The 23599-nt window shown below is 54.3% G+C and overlaps 6 protein-coding genes across 6 annotated transcripts; 1 reads left to right on the top strand and 5 right to left on the bottom strand.

Annotated features, from left to right (window-relative positions):
* Window positions 1-29: 29 nt before the first annotated feature.
* On the bottom strand, window positions 30-945 carry BDZ83DRAFT_729449 (uncharacterized protein). The gene is made up of 2 exons (XM_060512821.1): window positions 252-945; window positions 30-218 (listed from the first exon to the last, which is right to left on the bottom strand). Exons 1-2 carry the CDS (start codon window positions 577-579, stop codon window positions 157-159), a joined length of 390 nt encoding a protein of 129 aa, XP_060366629.1. The 5' UTR covers window positions 580-945; the 3' UTR covers window positions 30-156.
* A 4861-nt stretch (window positions 946-5806) lies between these two features.
* On the bottom strand, window positions 5807-7684 carry BDZ83DRAFT_615528 (alpha and gamma adaptin binding protein p34-domain-containing protein). Its single transcript, XM_060507900.1, has 3 exons — window positions 7436-7684; window positions 6607-7155; window positions 5807-6365 (listed from the first exon to the last, which is right to left on the bottom strand). The coding sequence occupies exons 1-3, from the start codon at window positions 7512-7514 to the stop codon at window positions 5815-5817; spliced, it is 1179 nt and encodes a 392-aa protein (XP_060366628.1). The 5' UTR covers window positions 7515-7684; the 3' UTR covers window positions 5807-5814.
* Window positions 7685-8428: 744 nt separating this feature from the next.
* Window positions 8429-9751, bottom strand: BDZ83DRAFT_574079 (uncharacterized protein; the record flags this gene model as incomplete). The annotated part of the gene is made up of 1 exon (XM_060504679.1): window positions 8429-9751. One exon carries the CDS (start codon window positions 9749-9751, stop codon window positions 8429-8431), a length of 1323 nt encoding a protein of 440 aa, XP_060366627.1.
* Window positions 9752-11869: 2118 nt separating this feature from the next.
* Window positions 11870-13081, top strand: BDZ83DRAFT_574169 (uncharacterized protein; the record flags this gene model as incomplete). The annotated part of the gene is made up of 2 exons (XM_060504689.1): window positions 11870-12173; window positions 12237-13081. The coding sequence occupies 2 exons, from the start codon at window positions 11870-11872 to the stop codon at window positions 13079-13081; spliced, it is 1149 nt and encodes a 382-aa protein (XP_060366626.1).
* A 340-nt stretch (window positions 13082-13421) lies between these two features.
* Window positions 13422-14807, bottom strand: BDZ83DRAFT_718350 (hemolysin-III related-domain-containing protein; the record flags this gene model as incomplete). The annotated part of the gene is made up of 4 exons (XM_060512061.1): window positions 13422-13517; window positions 13636-14038; window positions 14131-14296; window positions 14645-14807. The coding sequence occupies 4 exons, from the start codon at window positions 14805-14807 to the stop codon at window positions 13422-13424; spliced, it is 828 nt and encodes a 275-aa protein (XP_060366625.1).
* A 2875-nt stretch (window positions 14808-17682) lies between these two features.
* BDZ83DRAFT_255195 (uncharacterized protein) lies at window positions 17683-18518 on the bottom strand. The gene has a single exon (XM_060501959.1). It carries the CDS (start codon window positions 18368-18370, stop codon window positions 17744-17746), a length of 627 nt encoding a protein of 208 aa, XP_060366624.1. The 5' UTR covers window positions 18371-18518; the 3' UTR covers window positions 17683-17743.
* Between the last annotated feature and the right edge of the window lie 5081 nt (window positions 18519-23599).

Below are 23599 nucleotides of genomic sequence, written 5' to 3'. Positions count from 1 at the left end.
ACGACGGAGGGTCTTTTTTGCACACTTTGAGCGTTCCAGTATGCATCTTGCGAACCAATGCTATTCAGCACAAGGCCCACGACTGGTCTTGTTTCGCCGTCCTCACGTTCGAGCTCGAAACGGTCTTTGGAATTCGCATCGATCCTCCCTCCGTTGCTAGACCAAAGGCAGCGACATACTCTCGTCGACTTTCCAGGAGCCTTCCGCTTCGGCCTTGGCTTTTGGGAGACGCAACTTGTGTTACCTCGTACCTGCAGAAGCGTTATGCAGCCAGAACACCCATCCCATGACCCAAGTGCCACATGCACCGAAGACACTGTAACGCAGCGCTAACTGCCTTTGATCATCCGGCCAGCTACCTCCAAGCTCCAAGCCATCCGGCCGTCCTACGGCGACCCTTTCAAGATTGGTGGAGGAGCTCCATCGGCCAGCGGCGGGGGACAAATATTTTGCATTCGCGAGAAGCACATCCGTGAAGTTCGGCAGCAGCAGATGGATTGCGGTTGCGCGACTGCCGGAGCTTTGACTCTTAATATGCTCAGACGTCTCGGTCTGATCACGGCCGGTGACATTGGACATGCTCTGCCAATGTCAGATGACAAAAAGTTCAGACGAAATGTTCCGCCCAAGCGCTCATTGGCGCTCGCTGCCGCCGGCATCGTTCCTCGAAGGCGTGGCGCCGTCGAATGGAGCTCAAACGATCGGAATGTCCCATGCTCGCGCACGCGTCGGCGTATCACTAAGATAGACGGACTCCGTAAAGGCGGCTACAAGTCTACCAGACACCATCAGGAAGCCCGAAATAGCAATGAGATCCTCCGCCCATCCAAAGTTCAAGGTCAAATAATACCTCCATGTCTGCACTTGCATTTGCCTTTGTACTTGTATTCATGGCATTGGCGGTCCTCATCCCGGCTAGGTGGTCCTCTAAAGAAGCACCCCCCCCCCCGGAAGGCTGACGGGGGTCTTGTTGGTATTTTGTTGTTCTCTAACCAACCAAGTGGCTTCGTTTCAAGTGTTCCGAGCGACGAAGCATAGAGTTTGACTTTATCCTGCATGGAAACGAGGTAAACATCACTCGAGAGTCCACAGGCTTCTCTGCTCAAACGAGACAACGCCGCTGTCAGCGCCGAAGCAAAGTCGTGGAGCAACGGAGAGGGACGGCATTACGTCGGTGATGCATGACAATTCGGCTCCGTTTTCCAGAATTGGTCTCCTTGAAGGGGTGCACGAAGTGCGAGAAAGTCAGCACAGTGTTGAGGAATGCGGAAGACTGTCCCTGAGAACTAGTCGGTGTCAGGGCTCCAGGTTGTCTTCAGCAGGATCCGCTTTTACCCCTGAGCGCTGATGTTGATACCTTGCAACTTTCTCAGGGACGCTGCGGCTCAGCCAACCAGCCTCGAGGAGAACAACAGGGATCTGTCAAAGTCAAATCACTCTCATTGGACATTATGCTTGAAACCTGGCCGAATTCGGTCAGGCGAAAGATCGTCGATGGATTTCCTTGTCGGGTTAGAGAGAGAGCCACTACCGCAGCATCTCATGGCTCAGGGCTTAAGGCTCTCTCTCATGGAACCAGGGCAGAATCATCAGACATGGAGCCTGGAGGAAGAGAAAGGGAGGGGTGAGAGTCTGAGAGAGCCTTGGTTGAGGTTCCCCCTGCCTTTCCACGCCTCTCTGGCCCCATGGGCCCTCATTCTGCGGATGCGTCGTGCCTTTTTCGTCTGATCTTTTCTCTTCCCGCTTCTGGCTCGCGTCTCCAGTCCTAGTCCCCCGGTCCGCCTCCGGCCCCGTTCAACAACAACTGTCAGACAAGAGCCCTGTCGGAGCGCGGCCGTTGTGCAGCGTGCTTCCTCCGCAAAATATCAACCAAGAACCCTGGGGGAGTATCCGTACGGAACATAGATGACTATCTTCTTTCGCCGCATAAAGGAGAACGGGAGCAGGAAGTCTAGCCGTGACTATTGACAACCGACCGTCGCATAGTTCCGTGCGTTGTTGGTGGGAGATCGTCGTTTTGGATGCCCACTCGCCGTTGGCCTTGGGTTCAAACAATCTAAACACTTCTGTTACTGACTCAGCCACCGAAGCCGACGACGGTCGTCAGTAAATACGGCGGGCCAAATCTGGTTGTGGCATCCATCGCCCTCTTTTGACTTGCCAACCCGCTGCCGTCTGTGTCCGGACTTCGCGGTCGCCGGTATGAGCTGCCCATTGCTTCAAAGAATCTGCCCGTCTGGGGTTCATCGCTGCTAGCATCACCGGACGCCGGACGGGGACCCCAATCTCACAGCCTGGTGAATTCGTTCCAGAAGAATCGTCGAACATTGCGAGCCCGAAATCCCCGGCCGACTCCCTTGGCTTTGCCCCTCCCCCTATCTCGAGCCCTGCAGACTTAATCCTCGCTTGCCGGGAGCCCTTGAGAGACCGGCTCTTGTTGCTGGACCCTTTATGGGTAATACGCAAGATTGCCGCAAGAGGTAGACAAGGCGAGGAATAGGCGAGATGGATCGCTGACATTTCCGCCGCAAAGTCGGTGGCACCAACCCACAGAATCAAACGGTGGCATGGAAATCGGCTACTGACAGCCAGGCAACACGAGAGCGTCTGACACTTTACGGATACAGGGTCCATCTATCAGATCTGCTGCTCCGGGAGTCCTGTCAGCTGACCATCCGCAGCTACCGAAAAGGCTACAGTCTCCATCAAGCCCGTGTTGTCGATAGCTGGCTAATTTGGCTTGGCTTGATAATGGCGTGCTTCACAGACTTTTGTCGTCCCTTTGTTTCCACACTGCGAAACGCTCATGGCTGTCAGACTGTCAGTTGCCATCGATACCGTCCCAAAAATCTGGTTCTGCTTCTGTAGCCACGTTTGGAGGCCCAGAGCTTTCATGTCGCCTGCAAACGCATTCAGCTCCATGTCCACAACTGACAGAGCATAATCACTCCGCAAACGTTGACCAATAGGCAAGTTGCTAAAGCTGGGGCTCCGCCGAGGCATGAATGATCTTCGCGACGCTGCGACAACACATTGAGAAACGCGCCTTGACGCGTTGCCATTGCTTGCTCCAGGTGCATTGTTTTGAAGCCTCGATGGCAAGATGGTGCATGCTCATTGCGCATGTTGCGATTGTTTACTTCCCATTACATATGAGAGATGCTGTGCAACGAGCCTGATCTTCACTAGCGACTGTGAGGCAAAACTCGAGATCCCACAGCATCGCGCCAGTAAGCTCGGACGATTAGTTTTCTCCTCAATCGACTTGGCTACAGCCTACCCGTACGGAAATGCCCTCTATGCTGGGATATAATCGACCATCGGTCGCCAACTATCATGAATGCAGCGTCTAGCGAAGCCCCCAACAGCGCAGCAGGGTACCCAAAACTACCGTGATACCGGGCCAAGCATTCCCAATCGAGTTTGCTGAAACTTAGCAGGTTATCGCTTCCTCGACAAGCATTACAAGCATCGCTGAGAAATTTCCGATTGAGCCTAGCTTCCCCGCCGGCAGAGGAGGGAGGATTCGTGAAGGAAAGGAAAAAGACCACCAGTCATGCGTCGGCGGTCTCCAACGCGCTGCTCCGCCGCATTGTTTGGCGAGGCGCGGCAGAACATTCTATTGCTACAAAGACGTGCGTGCTCGGGCCTCTAGAGGGGATAGGAACGAGGAGGGGAACCACGTCGGCATAACCAAGCTGTGGGCCATATGGAGAGGCTGTGCCGGACTTGTCCCTGCTCGTCGTCTGTCTGCGACGTCGACGTCGTGCATCTGTACGAGATCGCACAAGGGCTTGCAAGAGGATCGACGCTAGCGTTCGTCTGATGTTCTTCCCGGCCCTCACCGAGACGGGTCCCCTGGCCGGCCTCCCGCTGACACCTGCTTGACCCGAGACGGGACTTGACCGTCAAATTGTTCGGATCAATATATTCTCCCGGGTTGATCCAGCTTCTCGGCGATTGACATGAGCTACAGAGGGCTTCTTTTTCATGACTCGGTATAGGTAAACTCAAGCGCGGAGCGTCCCCGAAGCCTAACCCAAGTGACGAACGACCTTTGACAGTATGGACTGACTGCGTACACTAGTCTTGCCGCATGATACTAATGGATTCCCTGCTTCCTTCGCCCACCGTCCGAACTGCTCGATTCGAGTGGGTTCACTTTATATTTCCAAGCCGTCTAACGCAAACCTATATGTCTGCTTAACCACGCCCTCGGTTTCCCCTGCCCCAAAACGGGTCAGCTTGCGGAAGATGTTGGGATGGGGGACTGTTCTTACACTAAGAAGCAACACTCTATGCATGCCACGCGGCGTGTCGAAGACTGAAAGAAATAGGAGAGGCCTTATGATTCTCGGAATAGGCCGACCTAGGCGTACACAGCCGGGGCAGCATTTTCCTTGAATATCCCGGGATCTACGTCCTTTGGATAGCCTACAATTTGTCTGCTCACGGGAGATCAGCAGGAAGCCACGTTTCTGGAGGCTTTACCCCTATGCGGTGCCCCTTTTGGATGTAGTGACTGACTATCGTTGTTGCTCCATATTGTTTTCAGCATGGTCGCTAGCAAATTCATGAGCTGGAGCTCAATAATACGACGGATACTCTCAAGGCTTCTTGCTAGTTGGCTGAAGATGGCCGTTGCAGATTCTAACGACATGGAGAAGGTTGAATAGGTTTGGCGACAGTTGAGGGGGTGCAGATGGAACATATCGTTGGCTGCATGTCGAGCCTCTCGGGTTGCATAGAACTGTTGCCGAACTCATATTTGGACGGGTTTATGTCGCCGCCCGAATCAATGAGCTTATGTGGGATTTCGATATGTACAAAACTACGTGACTGAGGGATGACGAGTATTTCCATGCGTGCGTTCACAATTCCCATGAGTTCGAGGGTTGTGAGGGCTACAGTTGCCTTTGTGATTTCTTCATCTGGCATTGTAAGAGGGTCGGCTTTGACGCCAGCTGCTTTGCCTACAGTATCCAGCCGAGGGACCGCTTGCGCCTGTCACATTGCTCCAAGTATACTATTTTTCCTCAGTGCATGACCTAGAGAACTATCATGGACCACTCAACGCCGGAAAACATTGCAATATCTCCAATACCCGAGGTGGTTCGTTTTGGGAGGCTGGGCTTACAAAAACCTGGAAGGAGCAAGGCATCACGGGAGGAAAAGGAATGCCCCAACATTCGAATGCTTCTGCTTCATGGAAAAACGAGATCGATTTTCTGCGCCCTTTTCTCTCCGCATTTCAGACCTGACGTCCCTGGGTATGTCTTTACGCCACCTTTTCCTCTCTCTCAATGACGGCGGGAGCTGGCATCTCTGGTCTGAAGGTAGGCGCTGCTGCCTTCGACCCTTGATCGAAGGCTCTCTCTCTCTCTCTCGTTCTCCTGTATAGAACACGGAAAGGTCATGACCTTGATTTTCAAATAGCCACAAGCGTGAGGTTTCTGCCGACGAGATTTCTGGTGGGAGGGACTTGGAAATTTTCAAGTTCCAGCCAGTTCATTTTCTTTTTCCGTCACTGTTACTGCCCAAGAGAAAGGACGCCACGCTCTTCGAACTGCTCGTGAGGGTAGACACCCTCTCAGAACAGCCAACCAGCAAGCCATTTCCCTAATCCCGCTTCCATCCCAGCGGTGCCTTTCGTGTTCTGCTTCCGGGAATATGAAGTCTCTGTGCAGCGGACATGATGACACGGATGACCAATATCAACGCCCCGACCCCTAGAGCACAGCAGACCAGACCAAATCAGAAGAGCCAGAAGCGTCCTTTTGATATTTTTTCTCCCCCCGCCCCCCTCCCCCCCTTTCAAAGCTCCTTCATCACCTCCCCAACAGCCTTCTTCGCCATCCTCCGCCTCTGGTCCTCGGGCAGACCCGCGCTGAGGTCCCGGACAGCCTGCAACTTGCGCATCATCTGCTCAATCTTTTCCACGTCCTCGGCATCCAGGTCCTCCTTTTCTTCGTCCTTGCCCTTCTTCTCTTTTGCATCCGGGATTTCGGTTGTAGCAGCGCCTCCTCTACTTCCACTCGCTGTTTTCCCCGTTCCCAGTGCTCCCCATTCTGCTACTTCATCCTCCTCCTGCTCCTGCTCCTGCTCGAGATTCCAAATCGCCTTCTTCAACCCTTCGAAATCCGCTCTGTCGAAGCCGAAATCCAGGTTCTCTGGGTCGTCGAGGTCAAACTCATCGTCGTCGTCATCGTTGCCGGTGCCGCCTGCTAGAGGTCTAGGTTTCCTGGGTAAATCGCCGGCGGCAGCGTCGAGGTCCGAGTCGAGGTCCGACGGGCCGTCCATGGCGTCCACGGCGTCCCAGTCGTTGGATTCGAGGGCTTCGAGGACTCTTGCTATGCCCATTTTCTCTACCAGAGAAGGGATGTCAGTATGTTCGGGCCTTTGATATGTTGTGTCGAATAGGGGTAAGTTCCGGGACAAAGGTCCTCTACCCCCCCATGACTCCTTCTTCCCAAAACGGCCCTCGAGGGTTGAAGCAAGGCTCGAGGGTATGAGCTGAAGAGTGAATAGCTCAGAGCAAAGGAGAAGCCGAAAAGTAGAAGAAGGGACAAAGGAGGAAACAAGCAGGGGCAGATGCGAGATACGAACCTCCAAACTCGTTCCGGCCATCATCCTTCTTACCCCCACGAACCTGAACGAACTCGAGTCCCCATTCAGCGCAGAGATCCTCCCACTCGTCCGCCGTGCCATCCCCGACGCCGATGCCCAACCCGACGCCGTCCCATCCCCACCCGCCGAGCCCTTCGCGAACGACTCTCCCGACCTCGGTGATGAGTGCGCGGGTGTCCTCTGGCGAGGGCTGGGGGGTTGGTGCTGGTGGTGACGCGACGGTGGCATGAGTGGTGGTGACGTCTGCCGGCGCCGATGCTGATGTCGAAGACGGGACCGCGGAAGAAAGAGACGAGGAAGCAGAAGGCGAAGAAGAAGGCAGCGCGAATACAACAGCCAGCCCGCCTAGCACGGTGAGAACTTCTTTCGCCTCGGGCGAGAGAAAGGAGGCGGACCACTCGGCTGGGGAGTCGACGAGGTCCAGCCAGATGGGCACGTCGGCGGTGTAGTAGCTCGTCTTGATGGGGAGGATGTGCGTTGTGCCTGCGAGGGTTGTGGATGCCGGTTCTGGGTGGGTGCCTGTGAGATCTGCGCTTCCGTATTAGTATGATTATTGTATCAAGTATCTGGCAGATACCCCAGTTGCGGGGGAGGAGGGGGGGCGTGTGTGGAAAGGTGTGATGTGACGAGTTACGGTGAGATTATGAGGATGCCGTTGCGTAGTTTCTCATGGGATGGCGGGCTTGATTCCCGTTTCATCTCTTGATGAGAATGAGATGGATGAGAATCAGACGCTTTGGAGTGAGAGAGAATGCCCAGACTAAGTAAACAAACAGGGGGAAAAGAAGAGAGTGCCGTTTTCACCAACCTTTGATGACTCTACTCAAATGCTGCGTCGAATCGGCGAGCGAGACCGCCAACACCCGGCGCGGATTCTTGACTTCCATAACTTTATTCTTCCCCCCTTTCCCCGATGCAATCTGTTTGAATCTTGAACTGGAGTGAAGACTCTCTTGTCGCTGAAGAATTCGGGGGACGTTGAACGACACGACGTTGGGAAATGGCTTGGCGAGCTCGTGAGTGTGTTTGGAGCTTCTCAGTGTTTAGGCGCAGTGAGATTGACTGAGTTGAGGTGAGGTGGGATGGCGGGGCACAACAAAACGGCGGGGTTCCGTCGGCGCAGGGTCCAGATTACCTAAACTCTGTGCGGACGGTCCGTACTCGTCCAATTGGTGACCTTCGCCAAAAACTACTGCTCTCCTCGGTCGCTCTTGCCGTCCGGACGGAGCTAGACCCTAACGATGCTCGAGCGGTGCTTACACGAAGCGGACGGGGTCCAGTCGCTTGTGAGACATGGGACGGAAGCTTCGGGTGCAACATGATATTTCTCTCCTCCTCCTTCTTACACTACATTAATTTTCTCATTTGCTTCTGCACATATCTCCATGGCTATGCCCTTTTCACGGATCACAACTTTACACATCACCCGATGCACTGATATTCTTACTCCGATGTAATAGCAATTCGTCTCGATTGGGTACTACGTATGTATATATATATCATGCTGTGCTTTTCGCAAGTACTCTGAACCCTCGCTACCTATGCCAAAACAGTGGTATCCCCGAACCAAAAGGGCAAAGAAAGAATCATGATGCGTCACAGTCTGGGAATCATTACGAGGCGATGCAGGAAACAAGGACAAGAAAGCAAGACACCCGCACTTCCGGCCTTGAGCAAACGAAAAACAGCAAAAAGACGAGCAAAGCGACCTATCCGAGGAAACGACACCGATACCCAATGAACGAAACAGCCAAGGAACAAGGAAATCAAAAAGCATGCTGTGCTCGACCGAGACCAAAAATCAACGATCCTCTCCCCACCCAAAGTGTCGATTGACAACATTCATGGCACTAACACCAGCCCTTACGAGCCCTCTCGTTGTCTCCTGATCGATCCCCGCGAGGACGTCTTCGAAGCTCGTGTCCTGTCTTCCCTCGGCATCTCGCAGGTCGCGCTGGTCCAGCTCGCCCTGCCTCCTCTCCAGCACGGCCTTGGAGATGGCCCGCGCCCACATGTTGTACAGGTCCGCCTCGGACAGGCTGACGTAGTCTCTGCCGCCCGCCGCACCCGTCAGGGGATCTCTGCGGCGCCTGGAAAACGCCCACTCGGCTTCGACGACCTCGAAGCGCTTGGTGCGGAAGAAGAGGTAGGGCCACGCAAAGATCCAGAGGAAGGTCAGATAAAACAGCCAGCGGATCCAGGTGGTCTGGCGCCAGCGATTCACGCGGCACGTGTTGTAGATCTCGACCGTGCTGTCATGGACGGGGAAGGAGACGTCGATGCGGCCGCGGTAGTTCGTGGCGCGGACGAGGTCCTCGAGGCGAGCCTTGAGGCGCTCGTCGTCGTCGAAGCCCGGCACGGTGCGCAGGAGCGAAAAGGTCTTGAGCCCCGCGTGCGAGGCGCAGTAGCGGTGGCACCACTCCCGCAGCGTGGGCGGCTCCTTGCTCACCTCCTCGCCGGCGGCGCCGCCTCGAGCACCCGAAGACCTGCCGCCGAAGCCCGGGGCACGGGTGGGGAAGACGGTACCGCGGCGGACCTTTGAAAAGTTGTCTGCGGTGCGAAGCTCACGCCAGGAGCGGCGGGTGGCGATGTCGCGGTAGAGGTACGGGGTAAGCTCGACGCGGACGTCAAAGTCGACGACGGTCTTGCTCTCCGTCTTGTCGTCGCGCTTGCGGATGCTCTCGGTGTGGGTGCCGCGGACGCGCAGGTAGGGTCTCGGTGGCGACTGGGCGAGAGATGTGATGTGGGACTCGAGAAAGGCCGGGTCGGTGTCGAGGCGGCGTGAGCAGTGGATTTCGGCACCGGTTTCGGGGTCCCTGCGGAAGAGGAGCGGGGAGTGGCCGGACTCGTCTGCCAGGAGCGGGGTCACGGTGGTGGTTATGTTGTGTTTTGGGTCGAGCGACGAGGGCTCGTCGGTGTAGGACGGGGGCAGGTCGCCGGCATTGGAAGACGAGGCTGTGGCGATGTCGTCGTAGTAGGGGTCGTTTGTGTGGAGGGAGAAGGCGTCGGAGGGTTGGTTGAGACGGAGAGGCGGCGGGTTGGCGGCGGCAGAGGAAGCATCGTCCTTCTTGGAGTCTGGTTCAAAGGGTGACAGATCGGGAGAGAAGGCGCCTGGCATCGACATCTTGAGGGAACGACGCTGTGGTGTGGTCGTGGGAGGAGAAGAGGTAGGTCGGTGGTCTTCGTTGTGAGATGCCTAGTGAATGTCTCAATAGTAAGGTCGAAGATGGAGATGGAGATGCGGGAGACCAAGGCGTAAACAAATGCTCCAACGGCAGCAAAGACGAAAACAACAACAGCCCAGCAAGGTAACAGAAAAAAAAAACGAGAGACAGGACAGTTGTGAGGGGATGGGCAAGACAGAAAGGAATGGTGTGTTGCCGACGGCCGTATGCGTTCCTGGGCACCTGGGGACGTAGGCAGACGCACCAGGGATGGGGAAGTACCTTATGGGTGGTGGTGGTGGTGGTGGTGGTGGTTATTTTGGCTTTCCGGTGGACAAGCGTGACAGGCACGACAAGGTTCCAGGCCCCGAATTCTGCGTCCCAAAGTCTTGGCCCTCCTTTGGCCACCAAGGGACCTCCTGCCGGCGTTCTTTTCCCCCCTCCCCTCCACTGGGTTTTGGCTGGACTTGGGTGGACTGGACTGTCAGCTCAGGTCGCCGGTCTTCTACCAAGGGACCACTACGCTGCGGCAAGACTGTCATTGGGTGGGAAATTCGCCCTCGACGCCCCAAAAGTCCACAAAGTGTCTTCCATCTCCACTTCCCACTCTGCCCGGGGCGCCCCACACGCCGCCCTTTCGTGCCGGTGCCGCTGTGCCACACAGCCACCAGACTTTCCATTCAGGGCAAGCCGTCGCGGGGATGGACGATGGACCCGACCGGTGTCGAGACAAATCGTCCCACTCCCATCTGGTGAGTCGTGACTGCCAGTGAGGCCAGTGAGACGTCGCCCGTGCCACACGGTTCAATGCGATGAACCTGGCAAACTGGCGACTCATTCAGCTCAAAGAAAAGTGTCAGCTGCACGTCGCGTCTTTTTCATTTTTTTTTTGGCCGCATGTTTTCAGTTCGGATAACCCCTTTGCACTTTCTACTTGCTTGGTTAGGTAGTGTACCTTGACTTGCTGTACATGTGCCGATGAATCTGCACAATGCTTCGGCCTCACTGCAAAGCATCGCCATCCACTCGGGTATCTATAGACATGCCTGGCCTCAGTATTGAACTTGGGTTCGCGACACTGAATCTCGTATATTTACTCGAATCTGAATCTCAGCTGGGGCCAGTGTTACGTTGAACGCAGTATCCTGATACCGATGCTACCTGGTGAACTTTCTTCGGACGACCACTTTTGACGTTCCAGCCTGCCTAGAAAATACCCGAAACTACGATCCTAGTCCGGCAGCACATACACAGTACACAGTATTGCCTAAGGGGATGCAAAAGTTAGCTGCAGTGTCGAGAAGCCAGTATTCAGATTATGGCTTGATTCTGAATCTTACTTTCCCCCAAAAGCATCTCCTTTAGCCTACGGATAGCTAGCGGGCCAATCAGGTTCTGCCAGTCCAATGCACAGTAGATCGACGATAAAATGCAACTCTTCTTCGCATTCGATGGCAACACCTCGTCCGCAGTCTCGACTCCCTAATCTACTAGGCGACGGGGCCAGCCTGCCTAAGTAATGGCCACAATCATTTCCAAGCAATCGAAACGATCTCCGTCATGGCTTCCAGCTCAACTTGACGAGTACGGAATGGCAGATGGGGGTGCTAACTAGTAACACGCAAGCGGCAGTTTAGTTGTCTCTTCTCTTTCCGAGTCGTGGGGAGAGAGAGCAGAGGAAGAAAGGAACATAATTCTTGAATTTCGAGTTGTGGCGTTCTTACTTGGCTACTATTGGTCCCCTCACTCGCAGCATACCATGTGGCAGGATCGCCCTCACCAGACCGTTATGTTTAACCGTTAGGCAGCGCCGACTTCCGCCGATTCTGACGACGACCCTCAACTAAGTGCAGTTATGGTATTCGTATAAGAACTCATTGGAGTGCGACAAAAGAGACACCTGCAAAGTATATAACAAGTTTCAATAAAGAATCATCTTCCTGGCCTGCTCTTCTATATCCTCGTTCTCTCTAGGCTTCGAACAAAATCAAACATCACCAAAATATATATTTATACCAAGCTCTCATCCATTCAAACAATTCATCCTTGGCTTCCCAGGCCCGAGAATTGAACGAAACATGGCCTCATCCCGCGCCTGGACATTCACCAACCGCGGCACCCCCCGCTCCGTCCTCTCCCTCGTCTCCAGACCAGCCCCAACCCTCCCACCAACCGCCCAACTCCTCGCAAAAGCCAAACCCGTTCCCGGCGCCGCCGACGGCAACCAATGGCTCCTCGTAAAAGTCGCACACGCGGCCCTGAACCCGGGCGGACACCTCTACGTCACCAAGCTACCCGGAGCCGTGCGCGCAAAGACGGCGGTTCCGGATTGGGACCTAAGCGGGACCGTAACGGATGTGTGGAGCCCCGACTCCGGTTCCGGTTCCGGTTCAAATGTGGGTATTTCGACGCCCGTCAACGCCGGACCCAGCACAACTGCAGCAGTCAAGAGCAGCACCTCCCGCTTCTTCTCACAGGGCGACCGCGTCGCAGCCTTCCTCCCCATATCCTACGCCTGGCCAACCGGCACCGGCGCTTTGTCAGAACACGTCCTCCTGCCCGCGCGCTACGCCGTTCCCGTCCCCTCCCACGTCTCCCTCCGCGACGCGAGCTGCGTCATGACGGCAGGCTGCACCGCCGCCGTGACCATCCGCGCGACGGGACTGAAAGCAGGCGACAGGGTTCTCGTCAACGGCGCCAGCGGCGGCATCGGGTCTCTAGCCGTGCAGATGGCGCGCGCCATCGTCGGGCGGGAGGGCCACGTCGTCGGCGTCTGTTCGGGACGCAACGCGGAGATGGTGCTGGGGCTGGGCGCCGACGAGGTTGTGGATTATACTGCGGATCGTCCGGTGCCTGTGTCAAAGGTGCTGGGGGAGAAGTTCGGGGCTGAGGGGAGGAGGTTCGATGCTGTTGTTGATTGTGTTGGTGTGCAGGATGTTTATGTGCACTGCGCAGAGTATCTGAAGCCCGAGGGTGTGTACTCTGCGGTGGGGATTAAGCCGGCTGACCAGTCCGTCGGGGCTCTCGTCAAGGCGGGATGGACGATGCAGATGAACGCGTTGTGGCCTCGTTCGACTTGGTTGGGCGGCACGGGGAGGCGGTGGGCTGCGACGGCGATGATGGATCCTGGGAAGGCCCTGATGGAGGAGGTTGTTGCTATGCTGGCGGATGGGAGAGTCAAGGCTGTCGTGGAGAGAGAGGTTGGATTTGAAGAGGCCGTGGACGGGTATGAGATTGTTGGTAGTGGGAGGGCACGGGGGAAGGTTATTGTCAACATCGGTGAACAATGATTCGGCCCATAGAGAATCAGTGTTGTTTGTTTTTTGGAGAAGTACCACTGGATGTAAAGTCTTTGGAAGCACTGTTTCTATTGGATACATAGATCACTAATTAGACTTCGTATTATGCTCTATAAATCGAATAGACAATTAGAACATGATGCCGGCCTACAGTTCATTAAATATCTTTCACTCTTCCTCTATGTTTATTTGCCTGAGACTAAACTTCAGCACGCAAGCTCCTGTGCATGTCTGTAATCGAAAGCCACCACAACGGCCTTTGCATACGAAAGAGCAGCAGCCAAAACCTGGAATGATCAGCAAGCCCTCTGTAACGACTTATCTGAGTAGTTCAGCAAAAGCAGGGATCTTCACTCACAAATATATGCATCAACTGATGACTGGCCCCAAGTAAGTCAAACGTCCTCGGGAACCATCTCTCCGGAAACTGACCCCAGACCAATTAGCAAAGTCTCCCGTAGCCCAAAGCACCAACTACAAAACTCCCCTCACGACGCGGAACCCGAATCAGGGTTCACATAAACCATAAGAGAAGAATAACTCACCTTGGCCCAATACACAATAACAGCAACACAATTCCACCCAGCCGTCCCCAAGACCCACCACCCACCAACCCTATCCCACACCTCTCGTCCACCATCCGCAGCCAGCGCCACCCCGTGCCCGATGGGCAACACAAACACCGCGAGCCCAAACGCAGCAAACAACACGGCGCGGTGGTGTCCCAAGTCCACGGCGCCTAAATCCGGCCTCGCCGTTGCCGCGGCGCAGAGGGCGGCCAGCAGGCCCGTCAGCGCGACGTAGGCGTCCCGCGTGGCGGGTGAGCAGGGGAACACGTTGTGCGCCAGGGGAAAGACGGAGGACCACATGAGGGCGAGGACGCCGTGGAAGTCGGCCTTAATGCCTGAGAGGTAGATGGGTTCGCTGTGGGACATGAGGGTGTGGAAGCTTGAAGGGGCGTCAGCTTTGTTAGACGCTTCCGAATATCTCGGGATAGGGAAGACAGAACCAGGGAAAGTTGATGACTTGAGTGGACTTACGCCGTGGAAAGGACGAAACATGTAATCACCCCGATGGTGTAGGCGGTGCAGACGACCACGTCTGCGGTTGAGGCCATGTTCCATCTCGCTGGTATGCCATCACTGAAGATGTAGAATGGTAGCAGAATGAAGATGATGGCCCCTATTATGTGGGAGTAGATGTTGACTGTTCTCGGTATCAGATTGTGATAATTCAACAGACTGATGCCGTACCGTCAACTCACCTGACTCATTATGCACATAGGTCCAACTGGTAAAGCAGCCTGATACGGAGCCACAAGCTGCTCTATCTCAGACTTCATTAGAACAAATGATCAGAGATCACCACCTTTGATCAAGAATACTCACCGATACCCAGTCATTATATGATCGCTCCCACATCTTGTTTCACTTAGTTGCTTGTTCCGAAATATCATGAGGTAAAAGACTCACTGTTGCCACTCAGCTATACGAATAAGCGTCAACTTCCACTCCGAGCAAGGCAGCTTTCATGAGATTGGCTGGGTCAACTCACGTAATTCTTCCCACGAGAGCAACGAAGCCGTCGCCTTTTCCACCTTTTCTTCCACCTCCTGACTCGGCCCGCTCCAACTCCATAGCCGCCTCCCGGGAGAGTCGTTGTCGATAGCCGTTCTCAGCCTGCGCCTCAACGCTGAAGTTGATAAGAGTGCCGCCATCGCGATGCGCGGCTATCTCCCCCTTTTCCTTTTTCGAAGAGTAAGCGTGCCTCGGGGGGCGCGATCTCGGTTGCTGGACAGAGTGCGATGTATGGACGCGCGCGTGAATTAGTCTCCCCCAACCTTTGCAACGCTGCATAGAACAATCGAATATCAGGCTGTGTAAGTGCAACGGCCAAACGTCGAATCAAAAAGTCTTGAAAGGCTATAATGCAACCTGAAAGCCGCGAGTGGGATATCGCAATCACCAAACGGTATACATGTGAGCCATCAACACATCAAACAAATAGAAAAGGTCACATCAAATTATTGAAAACATTGAAAACGACAAAAACTCCCGTCGTCAATTCCTTCAATGGCATTAATTCGCCCAACTGGCTTCTTCTTCTTCTTCTTGCCGCCATACCCGCCAGACAGGTGTACCAAAACAAAAAAGCCCACCGACTCGAAACCGCGCCCCGGAAGCGCGCCGATCCGGTGCGTCCCCGTGCATCGGACCACCGCTAATTGCGACGACGCTGATGCATGCCCATGAATAATGCAACTGGTATCACCGTAAACCCATCCAATTGAGAGGAGCATTAACAAGAAAATCCGCTAGGAGAAAAGGTGAGCATAGAGCAGAGAAGGAATCGTGCGTGGGAGCGTTAATGCAAGGTTGGACCCTGGGTTCGGGGCAAACATGGTGGTCCGTTGGCGCTACCTAGGTGTAACTCACTAAGCTCAAGTAGGAGATATTCTGGCATTTGACTTTGGAGTCGGAATGACACACATTTAGCCAACAGAAACTACGTGGACGTTTTGACGTTCCAACACAGAGACTTGACTGACTAGCAGACCTGAACGAGACCAACGCTAGTCGTTTGGCGGAGGGTGTTCGAGAGGTCTGACCACGAATTCAGCACCTGAACGTAGTTCAGCTTTGGCAACGTTGGACAGGTAGAGTAGATATATGGTTGTCTCCACGAGCAGCTTGGTGGACTACGAGACCTGATATCGATGCTGTTCCTAGAGTGTTCAAGACAGTTGCAAGAATGAGCATGAGATCGCCAACCCAAGCTTTCTTATATCCGAATCATGCCATCAAAATCTGTAATGCACTATAGGAACAGGAACTACGACCCTATACCGGTTGATCAGAATGATCTATGTCGGTTGTGTCCTCCTACAAGTAGAACGAATCGACAGTGGCGTTGACAGTGACTTTAAGTCGTTGATTTTATGTTCACAGTTTTCAGACATGACTCCGCAAAGTATGTCTCTCTGCCCAGAAAAAAGTCAAATATCACTTCGCAATTCAAAAGCTAGTCACCGGGCTAGAAGATATAGGGCCTATAGGTTAACGTGCCCTGTGCCTACTCGTCAGAACCGCCATTCCGGACCGAAAAGTCAACATCGTATAGCTTTCTCATCATAGTCCTGCACTTTCTGCAAAACCAACACGACACGTTCGAAGCGTAGGCTATTTAGATACAAAACCAAACGAGAGAATTCCTACCTGAATCCCATGAGATCTCCTTGACACCCACGGCAAAGCGCGTGGTTCCTTCGGATTCTCGTTCACCATCGAACACTCAGAACTGTCTGCAGAGCCTGCTAGCTGCCTCTGCTCACCGAAGCCGATTCAAGAGCTAGTATAAAAGCTCAAAGATCATACCTAGTTTATCTTCTCCTCCTCAACAGGGACATTGAACTCAGCCTATTCCTTCTGCCATTGTCTTCCTCATAGAGGTGACGCATCAAGTGCCATCTGTTCGAGCCTCTGAAACCACGAGGCTAAAGAGGAACTTCGCAGGATTGCCTCATAGAACGAGGTTTCCTCACCCGCCTCTCGTGTTTGCCCGCCACGTCCGACATCCCGGTATTCCATCAAGTATAACCATCTGAAAAAGACGGAATACTAAAAGAGTCACTGAAACTGAGATAAACCCCTTCCTCCCTTAGAGAAACGTGCGGTCCCAGACCAAAAGTCCAATTACATGAGCCGAGCGTCGAGCTTCGAGCGAGTTCTTCGAGGTCGCAGATGCAACCAACGGCACTCAGAGGCAGCCGCAGTGAAACACCTGCGTCCCCAGAATCGAGGCTGTGAATTATATTTGGTAGGTACCTACCTTAGTTGTATGGGCAGGCAACGAGCACGTCAACTTCATGCTGGGGCATTACTCCCCGTTCGCCACAAACTTGTATGGCAGTACTGCAATGTCTACTTGGAACAAGTGGACTATGCCAGTTCCTTCGGCATAAGATAGAAATCTCGTTGAATTTCTTAGCTCATCCGCTAGGACTACACGACTAAGTCGTATGATAAGATTCTCATCATCACCTACCGCATTGATCTGTTGACTTCTCCCTGAACAATGTAAATGGATTAATGGCCAGCCTGTTGACGAATACAGGCTCTGACAGGTCACAGTATATCTCAGCCTTGAGTACGTCCAAATCTTTCCACAGCTGCAAAGTCTCCATCGGAAGGTAGCACTGAGATCGAAGGGAATGGGCCATCCGCAAGAGCATGTTGGCACACCCGCTGAACTGCAGACAGGAAACGATGCCTTGGCCACGAGAGACAGGATTGAAAGCGTCAGCTCCTTGCGTACAAAGGGCAATCGTATCAGCTCTTCATCCTCGCACCTTGGCAATCAATGTGCCCTTCCTCATAGCGATACTGATACCGGTGAAAGAGCTCGGGCGTCAACGTGGAGGAAGGCAGCCAAATACACCGGATCGAGAACCGCTTACATGAGACGAATGTCACCAGCCGTTCTGCAGCATGCTTGCGCGTCTTCTGACCTCTTGCTCCCTTTCAGCCATTGATACCAAAAGACTTCACATGTTTCTGGAAGCCTTCGTTCAGCTGATCAACTCCTTGAAAACGTTGTCGTGGGCTGTCAGTCATAACTCGAACAAAGGAGCAATGTCCGAACCCAGGGTTCCCGTCAAGCCCCTCTCGTCGTTATTGGTATCCGGCACTCTAGGAGCCGCCGCCTCGCAAAGATGCGACCGGTCGGGCAAAGCCTCGTGCAACGTCGAATCCTCGAAATCTCAAAAGGGCGTCGCCCCGTGCTCCGTAACCGTAAAGCCTTTTCTCGATCTTGGCACGGGTCGGCCGACTCCCAGCGCCAGCGCTTGAGCGAGACATTCCGCGTGCAACGTTCCCCGAAATCGCACTCCATCCTGACTCGCCATCGGGCCGGTGTTGCATGGCGCTCATTTACACTGCGACTCAGGCAGCAGGTTTTTGCCAAACCCCCCAACAGAGTGCCAACTCCGGGTTTCTGGGTTCTGAGTAGTGACGAGAGTAAGCTTACGTGCAGGGTGCACCTGAAGCTCAGTGGTCGCTGTAGTCTGTGGAGAGGGTGCGTAATTAACTTGTCGGAGGAGACTGCAACCTCAAGACCTCGCGATCGTCCTCGCTTCGAGGTGGATATAGCTTGTTGACCCGCTACACCACGTTGCCCCTCCGCACGAGGATCATCAATTAACACGTCGGAACGAGGGACGGGCTTTTTCGAGACGCTACCCTGTCGATCCCAGTTCTCGCCGTGGCCTACGGACTGATGCATTCTCCAGACAGAACTTTGGTAAACGACTTGTTTCCTGTTTCCTTGGAGGAGCACAAACCAGATGGCTGGGATAACTTCTCATCACCGCTTGATGATGTGTAACGACCCTAGCTCATGTCTTAGACATGTCATCTAGTGCGGCCAGCTGCTGTGGGATCATCCAGGGCGAGAATCCCATAATGGGGATTTCCATGATCTGGAAGCCAGTCGACCTGCCTCAGAGGGCGTCGTGGGCGTGTATACAGGAACGGACCGCTCAAATGATGAGCAAAAGGCGAAAGTTCCCCCCGGTTCTTCATGATCCTCAGCGTAAGGTACGAGTCAATATCCCCGTCTCTCCACGATTTGAAAGAATACGATGCCCCCAATGCTACTGTAAAGTGGCTAGTGCTGAGGCGGCTTGTGCTCATTGGCAAGGGTGCAGTCCGCAGTGTCAGAGTGTATTACTTGTACAGATCGCTTTCGTAGGGTTTGTGAGACACTGTGGGCGTAGGACAATGCTCAGCGATCCCGTCTACGGTCTGACGGGTGCTGCATCCGGAATATGAAGACGACTTCATCTCCCTGATGTAAGACACTACTTGTATCTTCCGCCGAGGGGAGTATGTAAGAGAGTGACAGCGCTGGCTCGTTGTTTGCACATCTCACTGCGCAAATATGCTGTGAAGGCAGCGGTAGGAATGCACCTACCTACCTGATGGACTGGAAGTCCGAGGCACTCAAGTACCTAACTGACCGAAGCTATTGGCGCATATCGCAAGCCACACGAGAATCTCAATGTTTGGTCTGGACCTTGGCGGGGTATGAGTGGATATGTCTAGGACCTTCTGGTAGGCAGTAAGACTGGCTGTCATGTCCAAGATGGCATTTCTGGCGTTAAACCCGCATCAGTGCCACGCGATTGACAACTGGCCAAGATGATCGAGTCTGCTTAGGTCTAAGAGGAAAAAGCAAGCGAAGAGGGTTAAAGTATGTGGAGAGGCTCCTCAGAGGTGGATCAGGGGCATCGTCTTTGCACTGCGCCAACCGCCCTTCAAACGCAAGCCACCTGCGTGATGCCAACCAACTAGGCTGTTTCGGGGCGCCCATCAACTGGAGCCTCGGTACTCGCACGAGATCCAGGTCAAGTCGGTCGACGGATGGTCTGACAGCCTGACAATACAAGGCATGAGTGCTGAATCGGTACGGATGTCTGTATCCCATCCCTGCGGAGTATCCGTGCAGAGTGTGGAAAATGATGAATCTGAACCACTCGGAACGGAATAGGGACTACGGCGATGTCGCCGGGCTTCGGCGGCGGACGTTATCCCGGGCCGGCCGTGTTTGGTAAGCTGAACAAGCTGTGCAAAGAACCCACCCGAGACAAAAAGCGGTTGGTTCGATCGGCCGGACGGAGACACAGTGGCGGGCGCACAGCTCGGGCGAGTAGTTCAATCTGGGTTTAGGAGCTGATAGCAGCGCTTGCGGCGTAAGGGGACGATCGCTGACGACGATGCGGTCTCTGATGGGGGTTGGACTGAACGCTCTGATGCTCGAGCGTCAGCGAGATGAGAGATGAGAGGCCGTTGATAACAGACCCATTGTTCGGCCCCGGATTGGGGTGCTTTGTCCGCTCCTTAAATCCGTCTTCTGTGTGGTCAACCCTGATCCTGGCCGCTTCCGCTCCTGCGTGCCCTGCAAGATTGGCGACGTTGAGCCAGGGGCGCATACGTTTGGTGGTTCAGAGATATTGCGTGCGTTTGATCTGTCATAAGCGTTACGTCTCCAAGCGGTAGGCTGGCATTGCCTTTGTTTCTTTTTTGAATGCGGGGGATGTTTATCCGTAGGGAATGAGGCGTATCCGTACAAACTTGGTTGTCGTTGGGTGCGGCGGTAGGCATAATCTTCTCTAGCAAAGATTGATGTAAGCCGAGAAAACCAAGCAGGACATTGACCAGATGGTCGGTGCAGTCCAAATATCCAAGGTGCCGGGCTCGCACGGAGACACCTTAATCGAAATCGGTTCGACTGCCGACGGCCAGGGGCATTGTGAAAGTGGGAGAGGGCAGCGGCGTGCTGTTGCTCAAAATGGTAGATAGGACTGCGTTATTCTGGAGCAACGAGCTGAAGGCGGATGTCGGCTGCACTGGTCTGTCCAAAGTAGGATGTCGCCCGTAGCTGATTGCCGGAACTTCTGCAGCAAAGCAAGCAAGTCGACACCATCTTGACGGCTGAGTATCGAGGGCCCTGGCCCAATTCCCGCACATGACCAGCTAGTATTTGCCCGACAGGCCACTTTTTGCCAGGGACGAGCGGCGCAGGCCGGTCTACTGTGTAGACTAGGCCGTCTAGTCCAGGAGGCGCGCATTGAAAGGCAAGGCACAGTAAATAGGCTGATGGATCCCTCGGAGGCCGTGGTGTGCTGCATGCATTAAGATCTCCGCAACGGTGCAGCATTATGGCGGAGAGGTTGGCGAGTTGGCGGAGACAGGAGGGCTTGGAGGGCTTGGAGTGGCCATGCCAGAATTACAACCAGAGCTGTCCAGGTCCCTATAGGAGCCTGGAATCCAGGACTAATCTATGACGGCGACTAGCCAGTCGGGCGTGCGATGCGAGATGGGTGCGGTCTCACTGGCCTCATGTTGGAGAGGCCACATGGGCTTTAGCTTGGGTCCCTTTATTAGCGTTGATGGTTGATGCGATGCAACGCGATGCGATGCCATGCGAGGCCTGCATGTGCTGCATATCTGAGTGCGCCCGCCCGCCCAACTGCAGGTTCAAGACAATTAGATCTGATATGTCGCTGGACTAATTAGACCGGACCAGACTTGGACGCTGCATACGCAGTACACTGAGGCGGCGATGAAAGAGCTTGGACACCTGTGCGGATGAGAACGAGTGGAGAGCAAGGTGGAAGATTCGGTCCCTGAGATCCGCTCCGCGGCGTCGTAGGTAGGAGACAAAGTGCGCAGCGTACAAGTATGCTTCATGGATGCTGCGGCGGTTAAAAAAGTGACGAGAGAGGAGACAGTTCTTGGTTTACAAGATATGGTCTGATGCTGATGTCTCTTGAAGTAGCGGTGGGGGAAGATGTATGGAGATTCTCGTTAAACGATGCGCTCGAGATGCGTCTCTCTGACAACGACTTTAAAATAGAGGCTGGAGTTGCAGGTATCCGTATCCGTACGTCTGCGTCAAGTGACGAAAAGTCTCCGGCGGCCAATTTTGTTTGCTTCTCTTGTCTTCCCTGTCGTTGTCGGCAGGAGCAGCCGCAGAGCAAGACCAGCAAGCGGTGTTGTGTCGCATTGGAGGCTCGGAACGGCACATGAGCAGGACTAGTGCAGAGTCGCAAGAGTCAGGAACGACGGTGGCCGTTTTCTAGCTGATGTGATGCGATTTGCGAACCGACATAGGACGTTATGTGGAAATGGCACGCATGTGGAGGGTGTAATGGTCGCTGGCGTGTCATTGAGAAGAAAACCTGCCCGTGGCACCGTGTACATTTCGAAGTACGAAGTGTCTCCGGAGTTGTGCAGGAATGCGCTCGGTACCAGCGCGGCGGCGATTGATGAGCTCCGGGTTGGGCGTTCAAGATGGAGGTGGGTAATATGAAGTTGCAATGGCATGCCACACACAGCCATGTATGACACAGGCTACGATCCGGCTCCCGAGATGGCGTCCTCCATGGATGTCTGGCTCTCCATGTTCTGACTCTTTGGGGAGCCGGCCTGAAACTGTGCGACGCTGAATGCCGCCAACAACCGGAGCCGGGACGATTGCCGGTTCCTCTTGGTCTCGGTGTTGGAGTTTTGGGGAAACAAACGGCTCGACCGGTGACGCCGCAAAGTCAACTAGGCAGTTGAGGTGGAGAAGCGGTGGCTGATAGGATGGAATGCGATGCCGTCTCATGTCGATTCGATCTGATGGGAAAGTACGGATGGCGTATGAGATGACAACGAAAGCCGACGAGCACATCAAAGAAGTGGATGGTAGAAGATGCGCTAGAGGATAGTCAGAGACACGGCTTCGGGCGGATGGTCTGAAAGCCAGTGAGGATGTCTGCAAACAGCGAAAGAGTCGAAACGGCGTCAGCATCATCTGAAAGCAGTCAAGCTCTTGGTGTCTGAATTCCGTACAGTAGGTGAGTATCGGTAAGGTAGTCAGTACGGATAGGCGACAGGAATATCCGTATTTCTCCCTGGAATTGCGGCATTGGCTCTGTGTGTGTGTGTGTCCCTAGACAAGTTGAGAGGGTTGACGGGAATGACAGACAGGGGAGAGGTGGGTAGTGGACGGAGGAAAAGACCAGAGCTCGCAGCTGGACCGGGGCCGCTGCAGGGGAATAGCAGGGATGGAAGAGGGTGAGCCAGGGCCAGCATGGCTAGAAGAGGGCTAATGTGTTTCTCCTTTAGCGATAGAAGTCTTCGAGTGTTTCCGCCCCTCTATTGAGCAGTAACAGGCCCTCTCGCGTCTCGGCGCCCCTCGGTTCCTGGCAGTGGAAGCGTCACGATGCGGACGACACAGTCTCGTGGTGGAGCGTCTCTAGCTGTAGAATTGTATTCGTAGTTCCATGGGGGTTCGCCAGTAGTCTACTGATGCCCTGTATGCGTACGAATAGTCTCCGTGGCAATGGAACATGGCCGTCGAGGCAGACAGGGCTCATCCATCTGACAGCGCTTCTGCCGTGTGTGGCGTGGCTCTCTTATTCTTGTTATTCTTCTTCTCCTATTGCCTTGTTTCCGTGTTTCCGCTTCGTCGAATTGCATCCACTCCGGACTCTTGCTCTTTTGGTCCAGGGGCTTCCGAAGGAGAGTAGGGAGGTATCTCATATAGATGGTGCGCCTAGAGATTCGATTGCGCGGCATGGTTTGGGGGGGGGGGGGGAGATGCAGTCGTCTACGCTGCTGGCTCGGAGACCGAGTCTCTCCATGTGTATGCTGTCTTGAGCATGATGCAGAGTGACTGTACGGTGATGCAAGTCAATTAGAAGAGGATGCGTCCCAAGATGGTCTCGGAAAGTCGGAATAAGGTAAGGTGAGGTCTGTCTGGAGAGAGAAGATTCAGTCACTCTGTCAGTGTCAATGGCAGGAATGAAGGAGCGATACGTACCGTGTTCTTGTCCCTTCCGCAAGGCACTTAAGGTGGTATCCACCCTCGAATCCATCCGTTCCCGATAGCAGCGTGTCATTGGATGAGATGAGATGCCAGTGAAAGTGCCCCCAAGATACAAAGCGGTCTCGAGGAAGAACG

This window comes from Colletotrichum acutatum (assembly GCF_030867785.1).
Source record: "Colletotrichum acutatum strain CBS 112980 chromosome Unknown BDZ83scaffold_31, whole genome shotgun sequence".
Taxonomy (NCBI): domain Eukaryota; kingdom Fungi; phylum Ascomycota; class Sordariomycetes; order Glomerellales; family Glomerellaceae; genus Colletotrichum; species Colletotrichum acutatum.
The sequence above is the reverse complement of the archived record's forward strand: the minus strand, read 5'-3'. Positions and strand labels throughout refer to the sequence as shown.

What these genes read in the sequence shown, in the direction of transcription:
- BDZ83DRAFT_615528 (XM_060507900.1), bottom strand. Translation starts at nt 7,514, where the DNA reads ATGGAAGTCAAGAATCCGCGCCGGGTGTTGGCGGTCTCGCTCGCCGAT. An exon ending in TTTGAGTAGAGTCATCAAAG is followed by an intron (nt 7,156 to 7,435) that starts GTTGGTGAAAAC and finishes ACGGAAGCGCAG; the next exon opens with ATCTCACAGGCACCCACCCA. An exon ending in TGGCCGGAACGAGTTTGGAG is followed by an intron (nt 6,366 to 6,606) that starts GTTCGTATCTCG and finishes CTTCTCTGGTAG; the next exon opens with AGAAAATGGGCATAGCAAGA.
- BDZ83DRAFT_729449 (XM_060512821.1), bottom strand. Translation starts at nt 579, where the DNA reads ATGTCCAATGTCACCGGCCGTGATCAGACCGAGACGTCTGAGCATATT. An exon ending in GCTGCATAACGCTTCTGCAG is followed by an intron (nt 219 to 251) that starts GTACGAGGTAAC and finishes GTCTCCCAAAAG; the next exon opens with CCAAGGCCGAAGCGGAAGGC.
- BDZ83DRAFT_255195 (XM_060501959.1), bottom strand. Translation starts at nt 18,370, where the DNA reads ATGCATCAGTCCGTAGGCCACGGCGAGAACTGGGATCGACAGGGTAGC.